Genomic DNA, 12178 nt, shown 5'->3' with positions numbered 1-12178 from the left:
GGCTGCCTGGCCGGGAGGTCAGAGTCCCCGGGCGGGGGGTGGTTAATCGATAACCAGGGGGAGGGATGATATATACCCAGGCCCCGGGGCACTGGCTTCACAGGACTCCGCCCGCCATGCCCCACGGTGCCCCCTTCCTCCTGCTGCTTCTACTGCCCTGGGACAGTCACTGCACCACAGGTGAGGGTCCGGGGACCCCCCCCCAGGGCTCCCCATCCCTCCCCCCCACCCGCTGGGTTCACATGCTTCCCTCTCCCCTCTCTGAGGGTTCCCCCCGACACCCCTCCCCCGCCTGCCGGTGTCCTCCCTTCTCCCCTCCCTCGTCAGGGTAACCCCCCAGCTCACTCCCCCCCCAGCCTATCTCCTACCCCCGCCCCCGCTGCGTCCCCCGTCCCCCGTCCTCAGGCCTGTCTCCATCCCCCACTAGGGAACCCCCCCCCGCAAGGTCCCCACCTTTCCCCCCTCTCCCCCAAGGGGTCCTTCCACCCCCCTTCCCTACTCCCCATGGAGGGGGGCTGTAGTCTGGAGGAGGGATCCCGCAGCCCCCCGGGGAAGGAGGCTATTGATTGGAAGAGGGGATCCTGTACACCCAGGGAGGAGGGCTGTAGACTGGAGGGGGGATCCTGCAGGGAGTGGGGCTTTAGAGGGACGATCCTGTAGCCCCCTGGGGAAGGGGGCTATAGACTGGAAGGGGGGATCCCATACCCCTAGGGAGGGGGGCTATAGACTGGAAGGGGGGATCCCGTACCCCCAGGGAGGGGGGCTATAGGCTGGAGGGGGGATCCCGCAGCCCCCCCCCGGGGAAGGGGGGCCTACAGACTGGAGGGGTTGACCCTGCGCCCACCCCCACCCGGGGAGTGAGTCTGGCTCAGCCGCCTGCCCTTGTCCCATATGATTTTGTTCCCAGTAATTGTCCCGGCCGGGTCTTTAAACAGCCCTTTGCTAGAAACCAGGGAGGACCCCAGTTCTCACCTCCAGAGAACCGACCGCCGGGGCCCCCACCACAGTCTGGGCAGGGCAGATGGAGATAGACAGAGGGGCTGAAAGGGGGATAGATAGATAGATAGAGGGGATGTATGAGTATGAATAGATAGAGGGAGTGGATAGGGATAGATAGATAGAGGGGGTAGATGGGGATGGATGGATAGATACATGGATGGGTGGACAGGGATAGATAGGTAGATAGATAGAGGGGATGTATGAGGATAGATAGAGGGGGTGGATGGGGATGGATAGATAGATAGATAGAGGGGGTAGATGGGGGATGGATAGATGGGGTGGATGAGGGATGGATGGATAGATGGATGGGGATAGATAGGTAGATGGATGGGATGTATGAGGATAGACAGAGGGGGTGGATGGGGATAGATGGGTAGATGGGGGATGGATGGAGTAGATAGAGGGGGTAGATGAGGGATGGATGGATGGATAGATAGATGGATGGGTGGATGGGGGTAGATAGGTAGGTAGATAGATGGGATGTATGAGGATAGATAGAGGGGGTGGATGGGGATAGATAGAGGGGGTGGATGGGGATGGATAGATAGATAGATAGAGGGGGTAGATGGGGGATGGATAGATGGGGTGGATGAGGGACGGATGGATAGATGGATGGTTGGATGGGGATAGATAGGTAGATAGAGGGGATGTATGAGGATAGATGGGGTGGATGGGGATAGATAGAAAGTTGGGGTAGATGGGGGTTGGATGGATAGATGGGTGGATGGGGATAGATAGATAGAGGGGGTAGATGAGGGATGGATGTGATGGGGATAGATAGAGGGGGTAGATGAGGGATGGATGGATAGATAGATGGATAGGTGGATGGGGATAGATACGTAGATGGATGGTATGTATGAGGATAGATAGAGGGGGTGGATGGGGATAGATGGGGAATAGATGGAGTAGATAGAGGGGGTAGATGAGGGATGGATGGATAGATAGATGGATGGGTGGATGGGGGTAGATAGGTAGGTAGATAGATGGGATGTATGAGGATAGATAGAGGGGGTGGATGGGGATAGAGAGAGAGAGAGCTACGAGGATGGACGGTGTATGGGGCCAGGTGACAGACAGGTGTCTGGGGGATGGACACCCCGCCAGGCTCTCCAGCCAGTACGGAGGGGAGAATTCTGCAACCACTCCCGCCCCCCACCCACCAGGGCTCGGAGGCACGTGCAGACTTGCCCCACCAGCTGGTGGCTATGGTGGGGATTGCAGGGGCCCTTCCCATTAAAGTCAGGGGGGCTTCGGAGGGAAATGTTTGTATGCAGTCCACTCCCTCCCACTTACTGGCTGGGGATTCCTGTGGAAACAGCTATCTGGGAGTAAGGGCACCTGGGTTTTATCCCCGGCTCTGGGAGGGGAGTGGGGCCTAGTGGGTTAGAGTCAGGGCTGCCCAGAGGATTCAGGGGGCCTGGGGTCTTTGACGGGGGGAGATCCTTCCGCTCTGGGTCTTCGGGGCACTTCAGCAGCGGGTCCCGGAACGAGTGAAGGACCTGCCACCGAAGACCCGGAGCGGGAGGAGCCCTCACCGCTGAATTGCCGCCGAAGATGCTCCAGGTCTTCGGCAGCGGGTCCTTCACTCCAGGTGTGGTCGGCAGCACTAAAGGACCCGCCGAAAACTCTCATGGGGGTCCCTGTGGGGCCTGGGACAAATTGCCCCACTTGCCGCCCCGGGCAGCCCTGGTTAGCACTGGAGTGGGGCTGGGAGCCAGGACTCCTGGGTTCTATTTGCTGTGACTTCCTTCCCCTCCTTTTGTGCCTCAGTTTCCCCACCTCTACAAACCACTCTAACAGCTCTCCTTCACGTCCTGCCAGGCACTGATGGGCCCAATCTCTGCCCAGCCCGGAGGGAGGAGCCGGTGGAGGGAACAGGCCAGACCTGCCAGAGGACCTGCACCCAGGACCGCGACTGCTCAGGCCGCAGGCAGTGCCTATGCGATGGGGCCTGTGGGCTGAGCTGTGTGACACCTAGTAGGGACCAGGACTGCTGCTGACTCCCAGCCCCGCTCCCAGCTCTAACTTTGAGACCCCACTCCCCTCCCAGAGCCGGGACAGAACCCAGGAGTCCTGGCGCCTAGCTCCCCTGTTCTAACCACTAGACCCCACTCCCTGCCCACAGCTGGGACAGAACCCAGGCATCCTGGCTCCCAGCTCCCCAACTCTAACCACTAGATCCCACTCCCTGCCCAGAGCCGGGACAGAACCCAGGCATCCTGGCTCCCAGCTCCCCAACTCTAACCACTAGATCCCACTCCCTGCCCAGAGCCGGGACAGAACCCAGGCATCCTGGCTCCCAGCTCCCCAACTCTAACCACTAGACCCCACTCCCTGCCCAGAGCCGGGACAGAACCCAGGTGTCCTGGCTCCCTTCCTCCCAACTGGTTTTGTCCTTCCCAGGCCGGACCTGCCCATGGCCCGTGCAGATTGACAACGCCAAGACGCGTTTGGCCCAGGCTTCCCGTGGCTTCGGGGCCCTCATGGAGGTGACCTGCCAGCCAGGCTTCAGGCTGTCCAAAGGGGATGGAGTGGCACTGAGCCGATGCCAAGGGGACAGGAAGTGGAGTCTGCTGGCACCCTGCGAACGTAAGGGACAGGAATGCCACCACCAGTCACCAGCCAGGGGTTTCGCCATCATCCACCCTGCAGTGCCAAGCACCGTGACCCTACCTCCAGCACCGTCATCCAACACCCGCCCCCAACCCCGTCACCCTGCCCTCAACCCCATCACCCAACAGCCTCCTCCAAAGCTGTCACCCCACCCTGAAGACTGTCACCCCACCTCCAACACTATCACCCAACATCTGCCCCAGCTCTGTGACCCTGCCCCAACACCATCACTCAACCCCAACACTGTCACCCAATACCAGCCCCCATCACTGTCACCCCGCCCAACACCATCACCCCACATCCACCCTCAACACCATCACCCCATCCCAAACATTGTGACCCAGCAACTGCCCCATCATGATCACCTGACCCCAACACGGTCACCACGCCCCAACACCTGTCCCCAACACTGTCATCCTGCCCCCAAAACTCAACCCCATCACCCACTCCCAGAACCAAACACCAACATGGTTACCCAACACAAACTACCAAAACACAATAGTGTCCCCCACACCCACCACCTGCGGCCAACACCATCACCGCATACCAGTCACCAACACCTCACAACATCACCTCACACCTCCAGCCTTCTCCACCTTCCACCCTGCAACACCAGCTGCCAACACTGTAACATAAAAACCAACACACAAAGTCCTGGATTGTTTTTTCTTGTATCCTGGTCTCTTTACGGGTGTCCGAAAAATGAGGATAGAACCTAGGAGTCCTGGCTCCCAGCCCCCCCCGCTCTAACCACTAGACCCCACTCCCCTCACAGAGCTGGGGAGAGAACCCAGGAGTCCTGGCTCCCAGCCCCCCCTGCTCTAACCACCAGCCCCCACTCCCCTCCCAGAGCTGAGGAGAGAACCCAGGAGTCCTGGCTCCCAGCCACTCACGCTGCTGGCAGTTGCCAAGGGCAGGCTGCTCTCTAGGCAGTGAACTGATCAGGATAAGTCCCAGGGCCGATTCAAGGGTAACGGATCCCCTGGCAAGCAGAGACCTAGATACGGAGGCAAAGCAGCTATCCTGGTCCCACGTCCCCCCCCAACCTGCCCCCAGGGGGAGCCAGGGGACACAGCATCTGGAGCAAGGGGGCCCGCGCTAAATAGCGCTAAGGGGCCACCTCCCCAGAGGGATCCAGCTCTGAGCCAGATGGAAACTGTCCCACTGCCCCCCACAACTATACACTTGGGGGAGCGGCTGGGAGGCAGGACTCCTGGGTTCTCTCCCCAGCTCGGGGAGGGGAGTGGGGTCTGGTGGTCAGAGCAGGGGGGGGGCTGAGAACCAGGACTCCTGGGTTCTCTCCCCAGCTCGGGGAGGGGAGTGGGGTCTGGTGGTCAGAGCAGGGGGGGGGGCTGGGAGGCAGGACTCCTGGGTTAGCTCCTGGCTCAGGGAGGGGAGTTGGGGTCTAGTGGTCAGAGCAGGGGTGGGGCTGGGAGACAGGACTCCTGGGGTCTATCCCAGCTCTGGAAGGACAATGCGGGGGGGGGGAGTGTTGAAAGACAGAACCTTCACCTCCAAAACCAATTGACTCCCCTGAATTTTCCCTTCAGAACCAGGACTCTGCCTCCTCCCTAAAATGCCAGTGAAATAAGAGAAACTTCCCCCTCTGAGCCCCAAATGCTGCCCCCCCAAAAAAACAATTAGAGACGGATCCTCAATCTAAAGGCTGAACCCCCAAATTTGGTGATCCCACCACTCTGAGGTGAACTCTGACCCTTGGGCTCCGAAGTCTTCTTTATCCTCCCGCCCCCCTCATGCCACCAGGAGAGAGATGGAGCCTGTTGGGGGAGAGCAGAACCCAGGAGTCTGGGAGAAGCAGCAAGCGGGGAGGGACCTACTCCCAGCAAAACCCATGGGAGTCCCCCCCTTGTCTGGGAATTACAACAGGGGGCAGGGGCTTTGGGGAAGGAGAGGCGGGGCTAAATAAGGGGAGAAGCCAAATGTGTAATGGGGCGGGGCCTGCTGGGAGGGGGAGGAGGCAAATGGGGCAGAAGGGGAGGCATTTACACTGCGAAGGAGGGGCCAGATGGCGGAGGGAGGGGCCAAATAAGGGCAGTGCAGGGCTTAATGGGACACTGAAGGGCCCAATGGGGATAGAGTCTACTGAGAGGGAGGGGCAAATGGGAAAGGGGCGGGGCCTATTGGAAGAGGGCGGGGCAAGAGCCTGTCTCTTAAAGGGAGCCTGCCCCGCCCCCTGCTGGTGTTAAAGGGGAAGGAACCTAAAACAAAATCTTGCTGAGGTCTTCAATGGCTTTTTGTCTCTGGAGGAGGCTAAGGGTTAAGGAGGGAGGAACTTGGCTGTGAGACAGGGGTGCCCCCCCTCAGTTGACTCCCCTCCCCCTTCCATTCTCTGTTCCAGGGGATCTGACCCCCGCGTCCTTCTGCAGCCCCCCGCCAGAGACCAACAATGGCTTTCACTTCGGCGCCTCCTACAGGGCAGGTGGGGAGGTGCGCTACAAGTGCAAGCGTGGGTGAGTTCCGCCCCCCAGCTCTGCCGGTGCCCCTCACTCTCAACCCACAGCCCCTGCCAGCCCAGCCCTGCCCCCTACAGCTCTGCCGGTGCCCTTCACTCCCGACCTGCAGCCCCCTGCCAGCCCAGCCCTGTCCCCCCACAGCCCTGCCGGTGCCCCTCACTCCCGACCTGCAGCCCCCTGCCAGCCCAGCCCTGTCCCCCCACAGCCCTGCCGGTGCCCCTCACTCCCGACCTGCAGCCCCCTGCCAGCCCAGCCCTGTCCCCCCACAGCCCTGCCGGTGCCCCTCACTCTCAACCCGCAGCCCCCTGCCAGCCCAGCCCTGTCCCCCCACAGCCCTGCCAGTGCCCTTCACTCCCGACCCACAGCCCCCTGCCAGCCCAGCCCTGTCCCCCCCCAGCTCTGCCGGTGCCCCTCACTCTCAACCCACAGCCCCTGCCAGCCCAGCCCTGCCCCCTACAGCTCTGCCAGTGCCCCTCACTCTCAACCCACAGCCCCCGCCAGCCCAGCCCTGTCCCACCCCAGCTCTGCCAGTGCCCTTCACTCCTGACCCACAGCCCCCTGCCAGCCCAGCCCTGTCCCCCCATAGCCCTGCCGGTGCCCTTCACTCCCGACCCACAGCCCCCTGCCAGCCCAGCCCTGCCCCCTACAGCCCTGCCGGTGCCCCTCACTCCCGACCCAGAGCCCCCTGCTAGCCCAGCCCTGCCCCCTACAGCCCTGCCGGTGCCCCTCACTCCTGACCCACAGCCCCTGCCAGCCCAGCCCTGTCCCCCCCCAGCTCTGCCGGTGCCCCTCACTCTCAACCCACAGCCCCTGCCAGCCCAGCCCTGCCCCCTACAGCTCTGCCGGTGCCCCTCACTCCCGACCCGCAGCCCCCTGCCAGCCCAACCCTGTCCCCCCACAGCCCTGCCGGTGCCTTCACTCCCGACCCACAGCCCCCTGCCAGCCCAGCCCTGCCCCCTACAGCCCTGCCAGTGCCCCTCACTCCCGACCCGCAGCCCCCTGCCAGCCCTGCCCTGCCCCCTACAGCTCTGCCGGTGCCCCTCACTCCCGACCCACAGCTCCCTGCCAGCCCAGCCCTGTCCCCCCCAGCTCTGCCGGTGCCCCTCACTCCCGACCGCAGCCCCCTGCCAGCCCAGCCCTGTCCCCCCACAGCCCTGCCGGTGCCCTTCACTCCTGACCCACAGCCCCCTGCCAGCCCAGCCCTGGGCTCCCCCCAGCTCTGCCGGTGCCCTTCACTCCCGACCCACAGCCCCCTGCCAGCCCAGCCCTGGGATCTCCCCCAGCTCTGCCGGTGCCCCTCACTCCCGACCCACAGCCCCTGCTAGCCCAGCCCTGGCCCCTACAGCCCTGCCAGTGCCCCTCACTCCTGACCCACAGCCCCCTGCCAGCCCAGCCCTGGGCTTCCCCCACCGCCAGCTCTGCCGGTGCCCCTTACTCCCGACCCACAGCCCCTCAGAGAGCCCAGCCCCATCTCCAACCTCACCTCTCCCTCCCATCCCACAGGTACCGGCTGGAGGGCCCAGAGACTATCCGATGCCAGGAGAACCAGGAGTGGTCTGGGCCCGCCCCAACCTGCCACCGTGAGTAGGGGGGACGGGGGCTCCCGGTTTCTCCCTGTCCCCGTCTGCCCCCAGGCCAGGGCTGGCCCATCCTCCTGGGCTCCAGCACCAGCCGGGCCCCCTCCCAGCTGGGAGGGAATGTGGGGGGGCTTGGACGGTGCTTTTGGAAGGGGGCATGAGGGAACTTGGGCAATGCCCTAGAGAGAGAGATCCCCCCACATACCCTGCATCCTTGTACCCCCCACATCGCTTTCAGCCAAGCAGCCCCACACCCCCATCCACCCCGACACCCCCATCCACCCCATATACCCTGCATCCCCCTATCCCCCCTCCAGCCATCCACCCCGACACCTCCATTTGCCCCCCACACCCCTGCAGCCATCCACCCCGACACCCCCATCCGCCCCCATGTACCCTGCATCCCTGTACCCACCATATCGCTTCCAGTCACCCACCCCCCACCCCCTGGTTCACCCCCCGATACTCCTGTATCCATGTACCCCCCATGCAACCTGCATCTCTCCACCCAGCCCTCTGTCCTTCCTTCCCTCCCTCCCATCGCCCTGCTCTGTCCATGCCCGGGGCCTGTCCGTGACCCAGTCTCTCCCCCAGCCGTGTTCTGCCCGCCCCCCGGGGACATCGCCGAGGGCTACCTAGTGGCGGTGGAGAAGCCTCAGTACCGGGCCGGGGAGCTGGTCTATTACCTCTGCAAGCGCAGCTACCTGCTGGACGGCACCAACCGGGTCACCTGCCAGGGCAACGGCACCTGGTCGCCCCGGCCCTTCTGCAGAGGTACCAGCCCTCCCCCACTCGCCTCCTCCCCAGAACCCCCAGCCAGAGCCGCAGGCCCATCTACCCCGGTATCCCACCTCCTCCCATCCCCCCTGGATCAGCCCATGGGCCCATCTACCCCGGTATCCCTCCGCCTCCCATCCCCCCCAGTGATCAGCCCCCGGGCCCATCTACCCCGGTATCCCGCCTCCTCCCATCCCCCCCTGGATCAGCCTCCAGGCCCATCAACCCTGGTATCCCGCCTCTTCCCATCCCCTGGGCCCATCTACCTCGGTATCCTGCCTCCTCCCATCCCCCCCCGGATCAGCCCCCGGGCTCATCTACCCTGGTATCCCGCCTCTTCCCATCCCCTGGATCAGCCCCAGGGCCCATCTACCCTGGTATCCCACCTCTTCCCATCCCCCTGGATGTCCATCTACCCCAGTATCCTGCCTCCTCCCATCCCCCCCAGTGATCAGCCCCCGGGCCCATTTACCCCGGTATCTCGCCTCCCCCTCCCCCCAGATCAGCCCCCAAGCCCATCTACCTTGGTATCCTGCCTCCTCCCATCCCCCCCAGTCAGCTCCATAGGCCCATCTACCCCGGTATCCCGTCTCCCCTCAGCGCGCTGTGTGGTGCCAGCCCAGCGGAGCCGTGTGCTCTACCAGGGCCGCAAGCTCTGGATCCAGGAGATCCCACAAGGGCAGGTCCAGCACGGGGAGATAGTCACCTTCTACTGCCGGAGCCAGAACCAGACCCAGAGCTGCAGCTACCCGGCCCCCTCACGCTGCTTCGACGGCCTGCTGCCCCTGCCGGCCTGCTACGATGGTGAGGGGCTGGGGGGGGCAGGGAGCCATGGGGGGGCTATGAGGAAGTGGGGGCAGGGAGAGAGCTGTGGGGGGAGCTATGAGGAAGTGGGGGCAGGGAGGGGACCATGGTTGGAGCTATGGGGAAGTGGGGGGCAGGAAGGCAGCCATGGGGGGGCTATGGGGAAGTGGGGGCAGGGAGAGAGCTGTGGGGGGAGCTATGGGGAAGTGGGGACAGGGAGAGAGCTGTGGGGGGAGCTATGGGGAAGTGGGGGCAGGGAGGGAGCCATGGGGGAGCTATGGGGAAGTGGGGGCAGGGAGGGGGCTGTGGTTGGAGCTATGGGGAAGTGGGGGGCAGGGAGGGAGCCATGGGGGGGCTATGCGGAATTGGGGGCAGGGAGAGAGCTGTGGGGGGAGCTATGGGGAAGTGGGGGCAGGGAGGGAGCCATGGGGGGGCTATGGGGAAGTGGGGGCAGGGAGAGAGCTGTGGGGGGAGCTATGGGGAAGTGAGGGCAGGAAGGCAGCCATGGGGGGGCTATGGGGAAGTGGGGGCAGGGAGAGAGCTGTGGGGGGAGCTATGGGGAAGTGGGGGCAGGGAGGGAGCCATGGGGGGGCTATGGGGAAGTGGGGGGCAGGAAGGCAGCCATGGGGGGGCTATGGGGAAATGGGGGCAGGGAGAGAGCTGTGGGGGGAGCTATGGAGAAGTGGGGGCAGAGAGGGAGCCATGGGGGAGCTATAGGGAAGTGGGGTCAGGGAGGGGGCCATGGTTGGAGCTATGGAGAAGTAGGGGCAGGGAGGGAGCCATGGGGGGGCTATGGGGAAGTGGGGGGCAGGAAGGCAGCCATGGGGGGTCTATGGGGAAATGGGGGCAGGGAGAGAGCTGTGGGGGGAGCTATGGGGAAGTGGGGGCAGGGAGGGAGCCATGGGGGAGCTATGGGGAAGTGGGGGCAGGGAGGGGGCCGTGGTTGGAGCTATGGGGAAGTGGGGGGCAGGAAGGCAGCCATGGGGGGGCTATGGGGAAGTGGGGGCAGGGAGAGAGCTGTGGGGGGAGCTATGGGGAAGTGGGGGCAGGGAGAGAGCTGTGGGGGGAGCTATGGGGAAGTGGGGGCAGGGAGGGAGCCATGGGGGAGCTATGGGGAAGTGGGGGCAGGGAGGGGGCCATGGTTGGAGCTATGGGGAAGTGGGGGGCAGGGAGGGAGCCATGGGGGGGGCTATGGGGAAGTAGGGGCAGGGTGGGAGCCATGGGTGGAGCTATGGGGAAGTGGGGGCAGGGAGGGGGCCGTGGTTGGAGCTATGGGGAAGTGGGGGGCAGGGAGGGAGGGAGCCATGGGGGGGCTATGGGGAAGTGGGGGCAGGGAGGGAGCCGGGGGGAGCTATGGGGAAGTGGGGGCAGGGAGGGAGCTGTGGGGGTGAGAGATTTACTGGGGGGCTGTGTGGGGACAAGGAGCTGTAGGGAGGCAGCAGGAGAGGGGTGGAGTGGAGAGCTGTGAGGGGAGGGGTATGTCCACAGGACAGGGGGTGGGGGAGATGGATCCTGGGGGGGGTGGCCCTGCGGGGTGCAGGGGGATTCAGAGGATTGCTGCAGGGGTTCCTGGGGTATTTTAGCCCCAGTCCCCTCCTCACTCGCCCCCGTCTCGTTTCAGAGCCCACGTGGCTGCAGTACCAGCTCTTCCCCAAGCGGGTGGTGTCCGAGATCCACCCCTGCTGAGCTCCCCCGGCCCCCCGACACCCATACACAGCCTGACCGTGACCGGATGGACCGCCCACATGGCAGGGAGGAGCCAGCAGCCAGTAGGGGACCCACTGGACAATGGTCCCTTCGGGGGAGGACTAATTGTGTGAAAGCTCCTCGTGCGAGGGCCCCAGAGTGCAAAGGCTGCTTGTGCAAAGGTCCAGCTGTATGAGGAGCCCATTGTGCAAAGTCCCCATCATGCACAGACTGCTATGCCAGGGCCCCAGCGCGTGAGTTCTCATCGTGCAAAGGCCCCGTTGTGCAAAGGACGCATCGTGCGAGAGCCCCCTCATGCACAGGCTGCAGTGCCAAGGACCCATCATGAGACGGTCCCTTCATGCGAGGTTCCGTCGTGCAAAGGTCCCGTCAGTACCAGGGCCCCATTATGCTGGATGTGAAAGAGCTGGGGGGGAGAGACAGTGGTAGGGGGCTTCCCTGCCCCCATTCAGTGCATTCCAGCTGGCAGGGGGATCCAGTCCTGGCTTTAGAGCCCATCTCCGACCCCAATAGAGAACGGGGGGGGCGGGGCTGGCAGGCCATTCCTGGGGGAGGATAGAAAATCCAAGCAACTCCATTCCAGCTGGCAGTGGGATCCAGTGCCGGGTTTTCTCTCCCCTCCTCCGCATAGGACGGGCTGGGGAATCTAGTCGAGTCCATTCAGCAGCGAGGACAATCCAGTGCCGGGTTTTCTTCTCCATGTGGCCTCAGTGAAATCCCGGCCTGGATTTTCACACTTGGAGTGGACTCCGAGCCCATCTCTGTGGCAGGAGATGGGGGACCGAGCCGGGGCCGTCTCTGCTCTCTGGAAAGGGAAGGGGGCAGGCCGGGGGCTGTACGTTCACTTGTATTTATTGGCTGTGAGGTTGCCGTTTTTAGCAGAGAAATAAAACAAAGCAAGATGCTGAAATCTCTCCCAGAATCCTCCGGGGCCTGGACTAGGGTGGGGAGGGAAATGACCCACTAATGGATGATCTTGGGGTTTGCCAGAAGAACTCCCTGCTATAGGATAATATCAGAGTCACCCAGGGAACTCCCTGCTACAGCATATCTGGGTTCACCCTGGGGGAATTCCTCATAGAGGATAATTTGAGGGGTCACCTGGGGAACTCCCTGCTACAGGATAATAGCACAGGTCACCTTGGGAACTCCCCGCTATGGGATATATCGGGGTACCTGGGGGTACCCCTCTCATCAGGGTTCACCCAGGGAATCCCCCCCAGAGGG

At 63.5% G+C, this 12178-nt stretch overlaps 1 protein-coding gene across 1 annotated transcript; it reads left to right on the top strand.

The window, feature by feature from the left end:
• The first annotated feature begins 116 nt into the window (after window positions 1–116).
• Window positions 117–11338, top strand: LOC115641679 (beta-2-glycoprotein 1-like). Its single transcript, XM_030545009.1, has 7 exons — window positions 117–180; window positions 3403–3588; window positions 5972–6083; window positions 7590–7666; window positions 8258–8437; window positions 9041–9244; window positions 10866–11338. The coding sequence occupies exons 1-7, from the start codon at window positions 117–119 to the stop codon at window positions 10928–10930; spliced, it is 888 nt and encodes a 295-aa protein (XP_030400869.1). The 3' UTR covers window positions 10931–11338.
• The last annotated feature ends 840 nt before the right edge of the window (window positions 11339–12178 follow it).

Source organism: Gopherus evgoodei, unplaced genomic scaffold, assembly GCF_007399415.2.
Source record: "Gopherus evgoodei ecotype Sinaloan lineage unplaced genomic scaffold, rGopEvg1_v1.p scaffold_35_arrow_ctg1, whole genome shotgun sequence".
Taxonomy (NCBI): domain Eukaryota; kingdom Metazoa; phylum Chordata; order Testudines; family Testudinidae; genus Gopherus; species Gopherus evgoodei.
Note: the sequence above shows the minus strand (reverse complement) of the source record. Positions and strands in the feature narration are given on the sequence as shown.

Bases quoted from the DNA above. Each gene is read 5' to 3' on its own strand.
- LOC115641679 (XM_030545009.1), top strand. From the start codon at position 117: ATGCCCCACGGTGCCCCCTTCCTCCTGCTGCTTCTACTGCCCTGGGAC. The intron at 181-3,402 runs GTGAGGGTCCGG...TGTCCTTCCCAG, and splicing joins GGACAGTCACTGCACCACAG to GCCGGACCTGCCCATGGCCC. The intron at 7,667-8,257 runs GTGAGTAGGGGG...TCTCTCCCCCAG, and splicing joins GCCCGCCCCAACCTGCCACC to CCGTGTTCTGCCCGCCCCCC.